Source organism: Dermacentor silvarum, chromosome 10, assembly GCF_013339745.2.
Source record: "Dermacentor silvarum isolate Dsil-2018 chromosome 10, BIME_Dsil_1.4, whole genome shotgun sequence".
In the NCBI taxonomy this organism is placed as follows: Eukaryota; Metazoa; Arthropoda; class Arachnida; order Ixodida; family Ixodidae; genus Dermacentor; species Dermacentor silvarum.
In genome coordinates this window covers 7,755,860-7,774,548 of record NC_051163.1, presented here as the reverse complement: position 1 = coordinate 7,774,548, position 18,689 = coordinate 7,755,860, and the positions used below count along the sequence as shown (strand labels likewise).

The window sequence follows — 18,689 nt, the reverse complement described above, 5'->3', positions numbered from 1 at the left end:
AGTGAAAAAGGAGCGGAGGGGGGGGGCAAGGAAAGGAAGGTAGCATACAACTCGTTTGTAGAGAAAAACAATGTAGTGTGGTACGTGCTCACGTTAAACATGTATGCAAATAGAATAGATGTTTGAGTAAAACAGGCAATGCATTACACCTTAGCTAAATTGTAGTCAAGGAAAATTCTGCAGTGGGCTAGTTTGTTAAACATACTAGAGTTCTTGCACAAGAACAATGAATGAATCAGACTGGAGGGAGTCGATTGGCATGGGAGGGTATCTTTGTGTGTGCTAATGGGCTACATATATACAGTCAAACCCGGATATATTGAAACCACATATAACAAATTCTTGTGTATATGGAACAGCTCTAAAGTCCCCTTGAAAAGTTATGTATAAAAGTTTTATTTTATAAATCGAATTATACCTATATATTGAACTTTCTTGTGATCTCCTCCAGATTCAATATATCTGGGTCCGATTGCATCTCGTTCTTCTGAAAAATAAACAGTTCATAGTTTGCGCTTGGTGTACCATGTGTGTGTACTCTCTTCACTCTGGTCCATTCACTGTTCTTGTGCAAAAACTCTAGTAAATAATCGCGCATAGTAAACAGGGTTGAGATGTCATAAAAAGTTCAAAGTGCTCTCTTTGTGATGTAACATAGTTATAAGATTACTTGGGTAACAGCAAAGCATGATCACGAGCCATTGCAAATTCTTAATTTGTGTGAAAGGTACACTTGCGTCATGTAACTTCCACTGTGGTGTACAGGAAATGTGTACTTAAATTTTTTTAACACCTCGACAAGCTGGCACGGTGCCTTTGGGTCTCTTTGCGGTGTATTAAGCAGTGGTCTGCATTCTCAGCTTAGATGTAAATGTGAGAAAAGTATACTGAGTTTGAGTACTTGATGAGCTAGCGGGCATTTTCCATCTCTGTTTTACTGAAGCACCATTGTGGTTTTCTGGCAAGTTACTGTCAGTCATGGGCAAACAGAAGGGAGCACCACTTGTTTGTCCTGTGTGTCCAGGCACCTGGACAACCACCAGCTCTGGGTACCCAACACCTTCTCTGTGTACACATTCAAGATCATCATGTACTCCATACAGGCAAGTGTCCCAAGCGTGCTTGCCTAGGCATATGGACTGCATCTCTTCTTTTTCTTTTTCTGTTAGTGGGGGACAGTCGGATGAGTTGCATTCTAGTCAAGGAAACTTGGTTAGCAAGTATTTCACAACTTTGCAGTATTGCTCTACGCTTTTGGTTTAGGCTTAAAAAAATAATAATTTTTAGAACTTAAAGTCTGAACAGAGCATTGTCAAGATAGATAGAAGTCTTCTAAGATAGATAGAGGTTTGCCAAAATTCTGAGCTGAATATTTCTTTGTAAAGTTGCCACACTCTGCACCAACATCTAAATAGTGTATTTTTACACACATAACTCACAGCTTTAACTTTAACTGTCAGGAAAAAAGAAAAACACATATAATCTGCTCAATTAACTGCTATACAACAGCGTTCAAATCTTCAAAATTGGCCCTGAAAAATTGTTGGCATAAACCAGCTCCAGAAACAGTCTTGTTGGGTACATTCTGTCATCACCAGTATCCTTGCTGCTCTTTGTTAATGCATGGTACAGCTTCATGACAACTTGCTTTCGTATTTGGCTTCATAGATATGGGCTCTGCACTGGTATATCCATACACATTCTGCAATTTATTTACAACTCGCGATTACTAAGAACAGCACACAAAATCAACTTGAAATGAAAGCGCACAAACACAGTTGTCGTGTGCGTGTGCCTTTATTTTTTACCCTGTCTTTGTTTGTGTGTCAAATGGTCTTTGCGTGCGCCGTTCTAAGCTTATGAATCAACACAGCCAAGCTTCAACACCAGCATGCTTCATTACCACAAATTATTGTGAAGCTGAAGTTAAAGTTGAAAGTGTGAAGTTAGAGTTCATGAATAAGAATTTGACAGATCCCACACATACGTGGGAATCGGTGTTAAGCGAAGCTTCGTTTGACGTTAACACAATTGTTAAAGCAAATGCTATGCAAGCACAATGCTAATGGCGTAAATATTTGCGAAACATGGCACACATGCAACACAGTGTTTATGCAAATGCTGCAGTGCTGCAAATCCAGTCCACTCTGACTTCTTCTCGACTTCTCTGTTGCTTTTTCTTCACTTCTTGTCTCTGCACCTTAGTGCAAAAAGCCGAAAGTCATGACAGGATCGTAATGCTACCTATGGGGTCCTAGCGTTGCATAGAGACACGGCTAGTGGGCCTGGGTCTACTTGGCAAGACAGTAGACAGCACAGTCAAAAAAAGCTTTGCTTTTAAAAAGACACTAACTTTTGCAATTTAAAGTGATTTTTTCTTTTTTTTCTTTTTTTTTCGTTCTGCTTTTGTTGATTTCATATCAGAGGTTGGTTATTTGAAGAGAAGATAAAGGTCAAAATATCAGTTTTTTTTTTTTTTTTATGAAGGTAGTAAGTGTGATGCCACGGATTTTTTCGTATTATATTCATTGTGGATCAGTGAAAGTTATTAAAACTTGCCAAGTTCAGTCTTTGAGTCTTAGAATACAATGTACTCCATCTTTACCATTAAAAATTGGCGTGGCCTGACGAGATCCTGCCAGAAGCCATGAAGTCACGGTGAGCTGGTGCAGGAACCTGAAGTTGCCACCCATCTTTTGTCTTTGTGTTTTTTTCTGGCTTACTGCCAAGTCTCCTCTCCTCACAGGACGAGTGATGTATTATAGAAGGGCGATTTACTATTACAGCTGAAATTATTTTTCTCTTTGGTGCCTCTTTAAAAGTTGTTCTCATCGCCTGTATTGTTTTGTGCACTCTGTGTCCACATAGGCACAGTACTCGTATGCGGTGATCCAAATCCTGATGAACCACCTGGATGAGATGTACCGAATTGAAACTGGTGCCAGCACTGCTGACGAGACTGACCAGGACCAGGGCACAGCCATCTCCAAGGGCCCCAAGGTCCGCACGGGCATCGTCAAGGTGCTCTTCCACATTGTCACCATTGCAGCCGGAGAAAGTGTCGGGCCCTCTGTCCTCGAAGTGTTCCACTCACTGCTGAATCACCTGCGGCATTCGATCACCATCCGCAGGTGAGCACACTCGCGAGACTGTCTCGCTGGACTTGTTTTGCTTGATTGCAAAATACGTGAGTTGCACTAACAGGTGTTTATGCTGCAATGGTAAATAAGTAGTGCAAATTGAGGTTTGCAGGAGGTCGACACTGTAACTGTTTTGCTCAAGGCAAAGTTTTGGCAATTTTGACACTGTCTCGCAGTCTTTTCTTTATTGCATCTCCATTTTATACTTATTGCTTCATTGCAGTAAATGTTGCCAGAACACCTTCACATGTGTTCTTTCTAGCGTGCTGTTTGTCAGTGCTGCTTTCAACTCAAGGTGCAAAATTGAAAATCCACCAACTCACATTAGTATGTTTTAAATATGAGTATCATACCAGGACAAAGTTTTCATTGAATATGAAGTAGTAGCTTTCAGAGAATCCGTATTAGTTTCCCTCTGCAGCATTCTGCTACAGGCTTTTCTTTCTTGTGCATGCAGCTCAGACGGGAGTGACATTGAGGATGAGCGTGAGTTCCAGGAGGCGGTGATTGCTACATTGGGCGAGTTTGCCAACAACTTGCCCGACTACCAGAAGATCGAGATCATGATGTTCATTCTGGGCAAGGTGCCCGCACCTCAGGGCCCCGATGATGTCTTTGATGCCCACGACGGCCACGCAGCACCCAGCCTCCAGGACAACTCGGAGGTCTTGCTGCAGCACATCATGCTCAAGTCACTTTTCACGGTAAGCACCAGCCTGGCATAGCATGGTGCTCTTGTGTCAGCTTGCATCAATGGAAAGCCCCTGAAGTTTAGTAAGGCTGCTCTTATCAGATGCTACAGGGAAGACCTTAAACACTGTGCAGCAAACATTATGAGACTGTCGTGGTGGTGGACATTAATGTCCATGGGATCATCACCAATAAATGCATTAATAAACTAAAATGTACTACTTGTCTTTCATTTGGCTACTTTAGAGGTACAGTGTAGACCGCTTATAATGTAAGTCGCTGGAGTCGTGAATATCTGCACTATAAGTGGTACTGCACTATAACCAAAACAGCAATTTTCAAGCCCTGCACGTATGCAAAACATGTAGGCCAAGCAGCCGCATGTATCCGAGAATCGAAGCATGCCACTGGGAGTTTTGCATTCGTTTAAATTTACGAACGTTGAAAGGTTAATGTCTAAGTACCCACGATCTTTGCATGAAACAGACAAAGTAATAATTTTAAAAAATGTCTCAGTTTCGCCCAAAAGGCGAAGCATCAATTGCGATAGCAAATTGGTAGAGAGCTATAAGGAGTAGGGATAGTAGTTTTATCGGCTGCATAATAAACTTGACACATTCGCTTACTAACTGAATTAACGAGTGTGGTGTCAACGCGCACAAGCAAACATGAATAGACTCGATGACCGCAGACAACCACTGTCAAAACGCGGGCGTGGGGAAACGTGGCCACCGCAGCGAGAGAAGGTGCGTGCAGTCTATTGCTTCAACGGAAGCTGAGCGGCGTAAGCACAGCACATACAAAGGTCAGAGCCGTGTGTTGTCAAGATACGGTGCGCGCGACGACACCGACAGCCGGCACAGGCACGAACGCATTTGTTGGCAGAGTAGAAGCCTCCCCCCTTCCTCCCTCCCGTGCTGCCTTCCCGCTTTGCTCCTTTCGCGTGGGAGATTGCATCGCCAGTTCCCCTTGCGCGCGGTTGCAAGATACGCATTTGGTGCCGCAGCGAAGCGTCGCCCCCCCCCCCCCTTCCCATACCCCCACGGACTTTCACGCGATAGAAGTCGCGTTTTCCCTCCGCTGTGCGTTCGCTCTCCGTGAAGGTGCACATCCCCCGCGCGCTTTCACTCGCACATACGGCGCACGGCGACAATTTTATCGCCCTTGGATTCATGCTCCACGTGTCACGCTCCTCCTCCGCATCGCCCTCGTTGATCTCCTCTCCCATCGGTGGGCTCACCTCGTTGAGAAGCGTGCTCGCTACCGCCCTTGTCAGCTAGATTTACCCGCGGAAGCCGCATTATAACCGGTATTTTGTCTCGCGCGGCTGCACTGTAAGCCTTATGCGTATACATGGAGTGCTATGGGAAAATTAATGGGAGTCTGAAAAGATCGTACTATATCTGGTCCTGCACTATAAGCGGTTACGTTATAAGTGGTCTATACTGTATGATGTCCTTGCATAATTGAAGCTAGCCAGTGCACAAAGCATGTTCATTTGCTAGGAATCCTGTGACTATCGCCAGTTTCATGAAAGATGCAGGCACAATGTGCAGTGAAATGCATTGCTGTACCAGCCAACATTCGTCCTCCATTTGGGAATATGCAGAGTGGAAACCAAGACAGTTACGCAGCATTTTTGTCACCCTGGACACGACTGGTTCCTCTGGGAAAAAAATGTCGTCATATGAATTGCTTGAATTTCAGAGTATGATATGGTGCCAGAACACACTGTACGTGCTCTTCCCGGCTCCATACTGGACACTCTGAGGGTGTTCTGAATGCCAAAACACACTCCAGCTATTGTTGTGCTTTGACACTTGCTGTGTTCTGTGATGCGTGCAGGTGGGCCAAAAATATCGGCCAGTGCAGCTGAGCCAGGCATTTCCGACAGCATTCCTGCAGTCCCTGTTGCGCATGTCGCTGGCCAGGGATCCCTCCGTGCGCCTCTTGGTGCAGAACATCCTTCACACGCTGCTGGACCGGCACCAGAACCTGCCGCAGCTGAGCGTCATGCCAAACTGCCTGGTAAAGTTAAAACCTGACCCACATTCGATTAAAAAAAAACAGGAATTCTTGTTTTAAGCGAAGCTTTATAAGCACATAAGTTTCGGCGGTGGTGGGGGTGTCACTCTGAAAAGTGGGCTGATCCTGGCTTTAGTGCAGAAAGGGTCCAAGCTCATTGGCACATACCAGGGACAATAAAGAAAGAGAGCGAGAAAGAAAGAACGAGAGAAAGAGAGAAAGACAGAGAAATGAAGAAAGAGAGAGAAAGAAAATCACCACGAAAGTCAGATACACACATGACAAGCTTTGCTTACCCCCATTTTCTCGACAGGGGAAGGGCTGGTGATTTTTTTTTCTACGTTGTAGCACTAGGGATCAGTCTAAAGGTATTTCATTGGGTGACATGCAGTGTTCCTTTGTTCCATGGCGAAAAATTTGTTTTACTTTGGTCATTCTAAGAACAGGTTTGCATTTTGCTATGAGTGCACTCGAACATGCCACATATGAACAAATAGTGCATTGAGCTGCCTGGTCTGCTTATCGTTGTCATGAACCATCGCAAGGGAAGCACATCACTGGCGCAAATGACATAGCTCGCACCTGCATCGTCACCCTGTCACTTTTTTAGCGGCAGCACGCGAGGTGAAATGTGCCACTTATTCATACATGGCATGTTTGAGAGCACTGCAATCGTGGTGCACTAGTGGGCATGTCAAGTGCTTTTTTTTTTTTTTTTCCCCCATCTTTCACGGGCTTTCTTTAGGACACAGACAAAATGATCACATAACAAGTTGAAATTTAGAAGCTGCTGAATTGGATGTTTTTAGAACTCTTCACAACTTTCTCATTAGAAGTTTTGCCCTAAAGTTAATACTTGCAAAGTTGGCTAATTATTCTTGACTAATTATGCAATTAAGCAGAACACAAAAAATAGTGTGAGTTTCTCCATACAGTTGCCAACAACATGCATTTAGTCGCTTCCTTCTAGAGTGCTGTAGCATATTTTGAAACCTTGGCTAAAGTTAGCTAGGACACCGTGCATACAACGTGACCATATGCATAACACGGGTGCTAACGTTTTGAGGTACAGTGAAATCCTGATCTGTTGGTCCCGGCAAAGTCCTATGTATTTCAATAGAGAAATACTCCTGTGAATTCGAACTCCAAACACTATGCAGTGGTTATTTTTAAAAAAATGCCTCACTCCTATGCACCACTTTTCAGACAAACCCTAGCCAAACGCAAATGTTTAATGTATTGCTAGCTACTGAAATGTTGCATTCCGTAAAAATGCCGTTGGAAGCCAAGACCGAACCGAAGCAAGCAGAGCAGCGTGCACCCTCTTTTCCCATCCGGCGTAAAAAGAGGAGGAAGGAGCCCCGAGCATGCGTTTAATCACGTTCCCCCGTCCCTCCTAGCGCGCACATGATAACATTACCTCGTGCTCAATCATGATCACGTCATCTCCAACATTGGGCACGCGAGAGTACGCACGCATCAAGCCACCATCCTTCTTGGCTTACCCTTGCACATTTTCCCTCACACCCACAGCAAACTAGCTAGAGGTGCGATCCTATCGCACTTGGGCTTTTATACAGAACCTAGGCTTCTTCCAGCACATGTCGCGCACCAATAGAGGAAAGATATGACTTTTTCGATGCGAGCCCAGTGGCAGTTTTCGTTTTGCATAGTGTACCGCAGAATTGATTGGGCGCTGTATTTCAAGGGGCCCTCCTTAGTTCAAACTTCGTTTTATTAGAATAAATTTCTGGACCTCTTAGAGTTCAAATTAACAGGGTTTTACTGTATCATTACAATTCAGATATGGTCAGTTTCTGTAGTCATTCTATGAGGTTCGCAAAAATGTAAAAACATCAACTTTACATAACAATAATTGTAGAAGAGGCAATTGTTTGCCAATCATTCTGTGCATTTTTTCTCCTTGTATTCTTCTCACCTCCTGATTCGGCGTGACTCGACAAAAAAGTCGGACTCTTTGCCATACTTGCCCTGTTGATGCTATAGCGTCAATTTATGCCGTAGGTGTGAGGAAAAGGCCACTTACAATATGTTATGCGCAGTCTATGATTTGCTCACCCTCAAACTTGAGACACTGTGCAGTTAGACGGCAGAGCATGGAGAAGAAATGCTGTCAGATCTTGTTAGGCCTGGCTAGATGGTGTATTTACATTTTAGTCAAACGGGTGGGACAGTAGAAGAAGAACGGTTGATGACACAGCCGAAAAAATTATTTTCAGATTACTTGTGCCATAATATTACCACATGTCATTGTTTTAATTCATCGGATTATTGCTGTTGTCAGGTTATCGCTTTGGTGCAATGTATGCCTACTGTGCCTAAAATTTCATGAACATTGTCTTCAGTTGCGTGGCAAAAGAGACATGTGCAATCAGATTGAGCATGCATCAGGAACAGTGTTGTAGATTCTGGAATGTACACGAGCTCCAGTGACTACTCTGAAATGTATGGTGAGAAGTGTAAACAACAGACTGGCTTGACCTGCGAGATCAGATTTGATGACCGATGACTGTGCTCGCCGCTGTCACTGTAATTTGAATGTTACTTGTCTTCTGGGCACAAGTTCACCAAAAAAAGGGTTAGATGCTTAGTTCAGGATTTTGGCAGCGTTTAATTCTTCACAGTCACTGCAGCGTGACAATGCAATGTTTATCCTCTCTCGATTGGTGAAGGTTGCCAAAGAGGTAACCACAGCCACGGTTACCTTGCAAGTCGTAGCTCCTGCAGTGCTGGAGAAACAGTGGCATCTGCAACCAGCCGGAGGTGAAACTTGGAAGTTCCTGTGTTCGTGAAGTGGAAGGAATCTTGATCTTTCTTGTAATATGTGGTTCTGGGTTGCTGCACAAGTCTGTGCAAGTCTGCACAAGTTTCTTTGAATTGTTAGCCAGTTCCATTGCACATCAAACCACACTTACTGCAACTGTGCAGGACCCAGTGGGTGAGCTGCACGTAGAGAAGTGCTCGCGGCAGGACACAGTGTTCATGAAGAAGAATGGCCCGGACTTGCTGAGCCACATCTACGAGAATGCTCAGCTGCCTAACAACCTGCCTGGAAACTTCCAGGCCCTCTACACAACATTGGCTCTGCTGTGTGTTGAGCTTGGCAGTGAAGATGTGCTCATCGAGCTGCTACGACTCATGTTTGCCATACAGGTGATTGTACACTACATTGCTGCTCACCGGTGAAGCTCACTGGTGATAGGTTATTATGGTTTTATTTCTGCAGCAGAAGTTGCAGTTAAACTTAGCTGTGTGCGAATAGTGATTTTTGAGACCAAATCACATACAAATCGAATAGTACCAGAATCGAATCCAGTAGACTTTTCTATTCGAATAATGAATAGCCGTTATCACAATTAATATAAAACTATGTTCACATTCCAGTTTTCTTAAAGTTAACAAGTTTCTTTCATTGCTTTGCACTTTATGAAGCGTTTATTAAAAGTGCAAACGGAGCATTAGAAGCTAACGAGTAGTTTCTTCGCATGCACAGGGCTCTTCAGAGAGTGTGAATGATTGCTGTGCAGCCTGTAAAGTATGGCTACCTAAGTGACATAGCCTGTTCCACTATGCAAGTTCTCACGTTTTATGTCTATACTATGCCTGCAAGGGTGAAAACTTGCTGTACTTTTGCTCCATTTCTTGTTTATTGGGGTGCAGTTGACGTTTAGAAATATTCTAAAAGTATATGAAAAATATTCGCATTTACCAGTAGTAGCTATTTGATTCGAAAACCAAATCGAATAGGACACTAATCGATTCATTATTTGAAAGTTTCGAATATTCGCACGCACCTAGTTAGTAGTATACAGCTTCGCCCAGGCTGCGCAAATTTATAAGAAAGCTCAGTTTGATTTCACACTAGTAACACATACAAGCAGTGCTCTGATGTTAGCTGTGGAGTAACTTTCCTTTTTCTTGCTGATTTACTTATTTAATTTATTTATTTACTCCCAAGGCCAAAGAATTACGGAGAGCAGTGGAAAGAAATTACAGTAGAGAGCAGGCACAGTATTTGTTATCAGGGTTTGTCTTGAAGGCAGTGACATTGGTGACTGAAGTGACATAGGCTTACAAATGGTTCCATTCAATGTTAGTTTTTAAACTAAAATGGGCAGCATATAAGTTGGTATAGCTGCAAGACTGTGATAGGCTCTAATTCACCATGCTGATGATTATTCATTCTACGCACTAGATAGGCTTCAATAAAGCCCTTATAAGTGTAATGACTTTTCTACTTGAATTTAATTTGTTCTGTCATTAGGTTTTCTATCAGATGGCAGGCATTGCTTGCACTGAAGTCACTTGAATGATGTGGAGCAATGTCACAAACATGGATATTGTGGGACCTGTGCGAGTGCCTAACTAGGTACCACATGCAGGACCTGCCCAGCAGCGGGTTGGTGAGCATGAGTGGCACCCATATGGCATCCCTGTACGCCCTGGTGGCCGCCTTCATGTTCCTCGCTGGACAGCTCACCTCCATTCCTTCTTTATGCAGTCACGTCACTGAGGTGAGACAGTGAACTGCTTTTCATGCCACACAGTCTGTTCATGAGAACAGGCTCACGGGCTAGTTGGTACTATTGCGTCACGTGATGTGACACACAAACAGGGCATGCAAGACGACACAGCATCAAGCCTGCGTCTTTTCTATTGCCCTGGGTGCCCCGTTTGCAATACACAACACTTAAGCCTGTTCATGCAAAGCAGTGTGTTCATCTACCACAGCACATAGCCAAAAACATTGTAAAATGGTGCAGTTGCCTATTTGCATCAAATGTGTACTCCTGCAGCTGTTTATGCCTTTCAAGACCGATTTAATGTACATCAGAATCAGAATCAGTTTATTCAATACAAAAACGGGGTTAATTACATGGTAAGTATATACAGAAGGAGGTCCCGTAGTTAAAAACTGAAATGGGACCTCCTATGCATGATGACAAGAATTATTAATACAAACAATGGCAACATGTAAAGTTTATGATAATACAGGTTTTAAAAGACAAGGCATAAATGAAAAAAAATAAATAAATGCAGCAGTTTAATGCATAAGAACAAGGCTGCAGTTTAGACAATAATAGGGAGAACTACAAAGGGTCCATTTCCAAGAAGATGAAAAGAATGCAGGAAATAGAGAAACACGGTTAAAGTTTTAAAAAAAAGTTAGAAAAGAAAAAAAAAACATACTACACTAAAAAATGAGAGTCGGATAAAGCTAAAAGAAAGCGCTTAAGTTCTGTATGAAACCTGTGAGATTTTAATAATTTTAAAGGAAATGGTAAGTGTTCCAGACACATACAGAGATTGTTCTAAAAAAAATCAGATACCTCATTGCTTCATTTTCTATGCGGACGTACAAAAAGCCAGGATGTAACAGCATGTGAGAAAATACTACAAAGCTCCTAGAAATACATCTGTATCAACATTGATCTTTTTCTGTTATTTGAAATTGTTCATCTTGCAATACATTAATTCAGCTGTAAATGAGTCAAAATAAAATAAAACATATCTTTGTGTCCCTGCATTTGCCAAAAGGTGCAACAGTGATGCTGTTTCAACTTGGATGATGGGCTTCTGAGCCCGTCCCATTTACCAACCAAGAGACCAAGCTGTACCTTTGAGTAATCATATGTTAAGGGTGCTGCTGTTCATTTTATTGTTGCCAGTATTTCAATTTATGCGGATGGTTCATGTACCCCTTGTGGCCGCAGGTAATCAAGGTGCGAAGAGAACGTACACCACAGTTGTTGCCCCAGGGCCCACCCCTCACGGGGCCACTGGGCCAGGTACCAGAGCAGGCACTCTTCGACCGTAACGTAGTTGCCGAGGCCCTGCGTAGTACAGGGCATGACCCTTCGAAGCTGTTTACCCCGTATGCACCACGTCACTCCAGTGTTCCGGGAGGTGAGTTGCCTCACTGTCACATTCTACATTTGTGGCATCGTCACCCACTGTTTTCCCGATGCATGCCTTTTTTTATTCCTGTTCTCGGCATTGTTGGCATTTGTCACTTAGAATCCAGTGTCCATAGCAGCTTTCTGATAGCATAATAGCTTCCTGACATAACACTGAAGAAAGTCAGACTTGTGCAATGTTGCAGAATCGTGGCCCAATCTCCAACGAAGCAATGTTTGGGACAATGTTTTCTTGCACCTTTCTTACCTTCTGTTTCCACCACACCAAGCCACAGCTGTTGCGCCAGCAGCCTTGAATGTTTGCTCACTTACATCTGAAGCAGTTCTAACATGACATTTTCTACTTTTCATTCTTAGCGTTAAATGAAGGTACCGTATTTACTCGCGTAATGAACGCACTTGCATAATGAACGCACCCCCAACTTTAGCCGTCAAAATTTGGATTTTTTTTCTCCCGCATAATAAACGCACCTTGAACTTGCTGCTGTGAAGTAGGAGAGACACAGTACGATTCGGCATCCAATATGGCGTCCGGCAGGTACTATTGTATCGGACGCCGTATCGGGAGCCGAATCGTACTGTGTGTCTCCTACTTTTATTGCGATATGGACACTTCAGGCATATTTTTGCCATCGGTGCCGACGATCTCGACTCTATCTTCCGCGTTCAAGGGAGGAAAGCGGGGAGGCAACGTGCTGTATTTCGTCGTGCGCATGGCGCTGGTGGGAGGGGAGGGAGGGAGGCGGCGCAGCAACAACACATTGCGCGGCCGCGCGCGCCCTATCTTGAAAGCGATCTGCATCGGGGGCTGAGTCTAGGTGCGACGGCGGATTTACCTTTGTGTGTGCTCCACAATTACCGCTCAGTTTGCGTTGAAGCCATACACGGCACGAAGGTCACTTCGCTCACTGTTGCTGTGTGCTTCCTCACGCCAGCGTTTCGACAGTGAGTGTCCGCGGTCATCGAGTGTGATTGGTTCATGTTTGCCTGTGCGCGCTGACACCATGCTGGTTAAATTACTTTGCAAGTTTACACGGCTGATAAAACTAATACCCTTACTTTGTATATCTGTCTACGCATTTGCTATCGCAATCGATGGTTCGCCTTTCGGGTGAAACTGCGACTTTTTCAGAAAGAGGTGACCGCAGAAAAAAAAAAAATCTCTCAAAATTTTACCCCGCATAATAAACGCACCCCCCAACTTTGCGCATATTTTCCGGGAAAGAAAGTGCGTCTATTATGCGAGTAAATACGGTATTCAAGCTCAAAACCTTAGAGTAGGTACTGGCAATCGTCAGATCACCCTAAATAATTTACTACAGTTAAACCTGGATATATAACGAAATTGACAAATTCCCGAAAAACTTCGTTATAAAGAGGATTTCGTTATATGCAGGTTCGGCATGAAAATTCGAACAAGAAACGCTTATCGTATTTACTCGATTCTAACGCGCCCTCGATTGTAACGCGCACCCGTTTTCCTTGCGTTTCTTCATCGAAGCACTCATCCTTGGAATGTCACACGAGGTACTGGATGCGTGTCGTTTCGCACAAGCGCGAGGCATCGGAAACAAAGAGCGAGCGACACGATGGCGTCATAGCTTCGTATAGTGTCACCTAGTGTCAGGTTAGTGAAGTGAAGCGCAGAGACTTGCGCAGTAACCAAAGAGTGGCGCTGCCAGCGCGTTGAAAAAAAAAAAGTTTTTTTTTTTTTTTCTTCGGCAACATCAACTGGAAAAGGAGAGTGCCGGCTTGGCGGGCTACGCCAGCTGCAGCAAGCGACGGGATCAGGTTTGAATGAAGGGAGGGGGAAAGGTCACGCCCGCGGCGGCAAGATCGCCGGGTCGAGGGATGCAGGCCTGCCTCGCGCACGCTTGCACGCACACACACGTGCGCTCGGTCTCGCCTCGAAGTCACTGTGAATTCGAGCGCGCCAAGCACGACGCCGCCGCTTCACATTCCGTCGCGGCGGAGAAGGTGCTTCTGGTTGCTGCTCGTGCAAAAATGACAAAATTTGGGGCGAAATCTCTAGGTTGTCGGCGGGGAAAATTCGTTATTTCGAGGGGTTCTCCCGCTGCCACTTCGTTACGTAGAGGTCTGAAATACATGTGCTTCTATGGAGTAACAGCGGGGAATAGAAAAACTTCAATATATCCAGGAATTCGTTATATGGAGGTTCGTTATAAGCAGGTTTAACTGTATAGTAGCTTTTCTACAAGCCATTCTTGGGTTCGTTTCGCAGGAGGTGTTTGTGTCATGATGTAGAAGGTGGTCATATGGGAGCAGAACATCATGACATTTTGGCACTTGCTTCAGGTTACTCATTCGTCCACTATACTGCTACATCAAGTCACGCATTGAATAGCAAAAAAGCAGATGGCTGAACGAGCCGGAGCTAGTGATAAAATCAAACGTGACCACCTTCTACCATTGCAGAATGTAACTTATTTAAAGCTAAATATTTTTTTTTAATATGGAAAACATCTAGGAACAATTAAAACATAAAATAGGCAATATTTCAAGCAAGTCATTACACCATCATCACTTCATGACTGCTTGCTAAAAATAGTGTTTTAGGCAAGGACCTGGTGACTTTGTCCAAAAAGTTACCAACATTGATATTTACTTCTTAATATTTGTTTATTTGCGCATACTGCAGTTTCACTGGAGTACATGACTACGTTCATTCCTTTGTGCAGTCTGGTTCTGACTGTTTTTACGAAGTTTATAATACAGTCCACTATTAAATATATAACGGCACCAGTTCATCAGCAGTTCAAAGAAAAAAAGTATTTCAAAGTGTCAGGTAGACATTTATGTTTGATTATGAAACATATTCTGCAGTTCATGTCATGTCCCTGCTGTAACTGCCGGTGAAATACTAAATGGGTGTTGCAAGGGTAGCTGATACTTACCGTCTGGCATGCATTGTTTGGAAAATGTATAGACAGTTACTAGTCTATTTTTGTGTGTGTGTGTAATGCAGTCCAGTCCAAAGATGGGATTCTTTGACAACTCTAAATTGTAAAAATTGCATCCATTGCCAGTATTCCTTTAGAAAATAACTAGGAGATATTCTCGTTGTGATATCTTTGATGGGCGTCTGTGTTGCTTCAAAAACTATTTGAGATTGGTCCTTCATTTTAATACCTCTGGCAAGTGCGAGGGCATGGAACTAATCTAATGTAATATGACTGCGTATTTCTTGGTTTTCTGTATATCGATAATTTGTTTGCTATAATTACAACTCGTATATTTTAATATGTTTATAAGTTGGTGTATCGTGTTCCTGCTTTAAAAACTGTTTCTGTAACCTCCCACCCCTCTTACTCAATGCTCCCTTCACGGGGCCTGTAAGGTACTGTAAATAAAATAAAAAACTGAAGTAGCTGATGTGTTTTTGTCGTAGTTATCAAAACCAGAGAACACTTATGTGGCTGTAACACTGCAAGCACACGACTGTATGCGATTGTGCTTTCATGTTGGATGACTGCTTGACATGTGTGCAGGGGAGGCCAACGTAACGCGGAGCGTGAGCGACCTGAACTCAAACAACATTGAAGTGGCCAGTGTCAACTCCTCTCCTGGCTTCATTCGAGTAAGCATGCTCGTTTAATATGCTTTTGCATCCTCGATATGCAGACACTAGCTAACGTTGCTATGAAACTCTTATATGTTATCGATGTCCAGTCTATGCAGGTTAGTAAAATGCACCTGCTATTTGCCATGCTGTCTGTAAATTATGCAAGGCAAGACTTCTGACGTGTTTATGTTCAAGAGCTGACTTTTTCTTAGCTGAGTTGAAACAATGAAAGTGTTTTCATTTTGCCTCGGACTTCTTGCATCAATTTTGATAAAGATTGGTTCCATATCATTGTCAGTAATTTAAGTGGCATGAAAAGGATTAGCTCCTTGATTGTCAATCTGTGAATGATCGACGACGTATAGTATTTATTCTGTTCCAAGTGTATTGTTATAGTCCACATGAAAAACAATTTCCATGCTCAGGTATACTATCTGTATTGTGTACCTAGTGGTTTGAAAACTTCCACAAGACCACTTGCTTACGTCTTAATTTGGCAAGGAATGTGCAATGTGCGAGCTGCTTTTCAGGTTTATTGGTTTGCATGAAACCACCAGAAAGATACAGGTATTGTATATCAACACTAAATGCACTGCAGGACCTCATTGATATCTTGTAAGCAGTGCCAAGGTAGTGAAGACAGACACAAGTGCTGAGTTCCAAACTAAATATGCTAATGCTGTATGAAATTACCCTATTTAAATACATTTGTCTTTCTTTCCATTCATATTTGTTCACTTGACAAGGCTTCCATCAAGACAGCAAACTGACTTCTCACCTTAGGCGCTGTTTCTTGTGCGCATTTTGTTTGCAATTATTTGCTTGCAGGCAGAGTGGAATACTAAAGCATAGCAAAATGAAACATATGCTAGAGCTAGGTATAGTTGGTTGTTGGTTGGTTACATGAGACTGTAAGGTCACGGAATTAGTGACTGAGGTGGCCAAAGTGAGGAGGTGGCTCCCCCCCACTTACGATTTTTTCCAGGCTGGAACTAATTTGTTCTGCATACTTGCCTGTCAGTGCTTGTGGTGGCGATAATAGCAGCGCATGTCTCTCTGTGGGGAAGGCACCGTCTAACAGAGTGCCCCGTGTTTCACGCAGAAGCATCCCGAGGAGGAGATAACGGTGGAGGCCCTGAAGAAGATGATGCAGGAGCCGATGGACACACAACAGGTGGCCGAGGAGCAGCGCTACAAGGTGCTTGAGCGGTTCCGCAGCACACCCTTCCTCGAGCTGCTGTCAAGTGCACAGCAGCACCACCAGGTACTGTCATCAACCACATTTTGATACTATGTTGCAACCTGATTCCATAGCATTGAGTCAAATGTACCTCTTGTGTTTCTCAAATCCCCATTTACTGGTGCAGAGTAAAATTGTCTGCACATTATTTTACTTCTTGCAGGCAATCTTTTTCTCTCCCTCTGTCTGTATTCATGCATGCACGCACACGTGTTATACCAAGCTATTGCATTGTTTCTGCTGGGCAGCGTGGGAATGTTGTGGCTAGAATTTCATAAATATTGTGATGTATATTTTTCTTGTCTACTATTTGCATACTAGCTTATACCTTGCATATTTTTCTAGTTACTGAGGCAATATTCTGAAGGAAAAGTGTAAAGGTGCTTGCAATAGATTGCCTTGGAGGTTTAATGTAATGAAGAATGACAATAGCCTGGTTAACTTAATTGATAAGCAGATCTGGTGTTTACATGGACGCAGAACAGGAATATTAAGGTAAGCTAAAATGATGGATTACACTCCTAAACTGTGAACAGGTTCAATCCTACTTTGAGCGTAGACTTGATATGCCAAAAGGGACATAATGGTGATAGATTAACAGCAACACCACTTCAATATTTTTGGCCCATTTAGATTGAGGATAGCAGAAATATGGAGAAAATGTGATGAGCAGTGGTTGAAAAAGGGATGTCGCAGGAGCCAATGGGAAATGAACTTGTCTTCATCAGGGCAACAACTGCTTACCTTGGTAGCAATTATATAGCTGGGGTCAGCTTGGAATTGACACTGGCGTAGATTCAAATAAATATGGTAAGCGCATTGAATTGACAATGCCTGCGCACATGTCAACATTCTTTTCCCTTTTTTGTTACCTCTACTTCTTGCACGAACCAGCAGCAGTACCCCCCTCCACCCTTTACCTCATTATGACAACTAAAGACTTCCCTTTTCTGAATATTCTGGCTTCCCTCATACTACTTATGCACCTTCTTATTCTGATCCTCCATTGGGGGAGAGTGAGCTACGCAAGTGCTGTCAAGGAAAGCAGTTGTTGCCCTGACCAAGACGAGTCCTCTTTTCAAAATGTTGTCTCCGTCGACAAACCTTGTTCAAGCACTATTAGTTACTCCAGTTCCTGTATCTTGCATTGTGTTAATACCTAGTCAAGGCTACCGAACGATTTGCTCTAAAAAGGTGCATTACATGGTGTACAAAAATAAACAAGAACTGAACCTAACAGCTTTTACAGATATTTCTTGTACCAAAAGGAATGAAAATGCACAAAAATACAGTAAACTCTGTGACATTACCATAACACAATGAGCAAGAAGTTTCACCCTCACTTCTTTCGCATACAAGCAATCGTTTCCTCTGAAGAAACGTTGAACAATCTTTGACTTCATTGTCACTATAGAGTGGTCTCTTTAAAGACTTGTAGATGGTATTTCAAAAGTCAATTTGCATTTCTCTAGTGCGAAAGGAATAATTTTTGCAATATGCCTGCAATAATGCCTTTCGTTTAGGTGCAACAGATAATTTGCGTAAATTAATAAATAAACCAGGGAAAACGAAACCCTAGCTTTCCTTTTTAATATTTCACACCCAAATCAATGTTTCAATGATGTCACAGTCATTTCACAGATTTAACGGTACTTATATGTTCTGGCGGTCCATTTTATGCAGAAATCCACAAATGTTAAGTTTTAGCCCACTTGCAAATCATTTGTAACCGTCTTTAATCATACTGCGAGTTAAACAGCGCAAAAAAGATGAGAATGCACATACTTGTGGGACACACAATATGTGTCTCTCTGTCATCATCTTTTCACTCTGTTTAAACTTTCTATATGTCACAGTAACTTGCCCAAACAGAATTATTCCTCAGGTGACATTAATCAAATAATAAATAACAATTGACTAGCCCTGAGAGGTGCTATCAAAATCTCTGGTGTAACAGTGAGGTGGTAAGCACTGGAGTGCCAACAAAAGTTACTGTGCATCTTTTGTTTTACCATCATTTCTGGCTTACGAAGTCTGTGTTCATTATAAGACTGGTGTACTATCAATCGCAG

At 43.0% G+C, this 18,689-nt stretch overlaps 1 protein-coding gene across 4 annotated transcripts in view; it reads left to right on the top strand.

Annotated features, from left to right (window-relative positions):
* LOC119466020 (protein EFR3 homolog B) overlaps positions 1–18,689 on the top strand; it is a 31,419-nt gene that overhangs the window by 10,876 nt on the left and 1,854 nt on the right. For 3 of the 4 annotated variants that reach the window (XM_037726507.2, XM_037726505.2, XM_037726506.2), the window contains 9 exons: positions 1,025–1,103; positions 2,869–3,131; positions 3,598–3,844; positions 5,676–5,858; positions 8,805–9,029; positions 10,259–10,390; positions 11,591–11,783; positions 15,304–15,392; positions 16,480–16,641. In XM_037726507.2, the coding sequence (XP_037582435.1) occupies positions 1,025–1,103; positions 2,869–3,131; positions 3,598–3,844; positions 5,676–5,858; positions 8,805–9,029; positions 10,259–10,390; positions 11,591–11,783; positions 15,304–15,392; positions 16,480–16,641 (1,573 nt within the window). Of the gene's footprint in view, positions 1–1,024; positions 1,110–2,868; positions 3,132–3,597; positions 3,845–5,675; positions 5,859–8,804; positions 9,030–10,258; positions 10,391–11,590; positions 11,784–15,303; positions 15,393–16,479; positions 16,642–18,689 lie in introns of all 4 variants that reach the window. The other variant, XM_049657613.1, reaches the window with a different exon arrangement.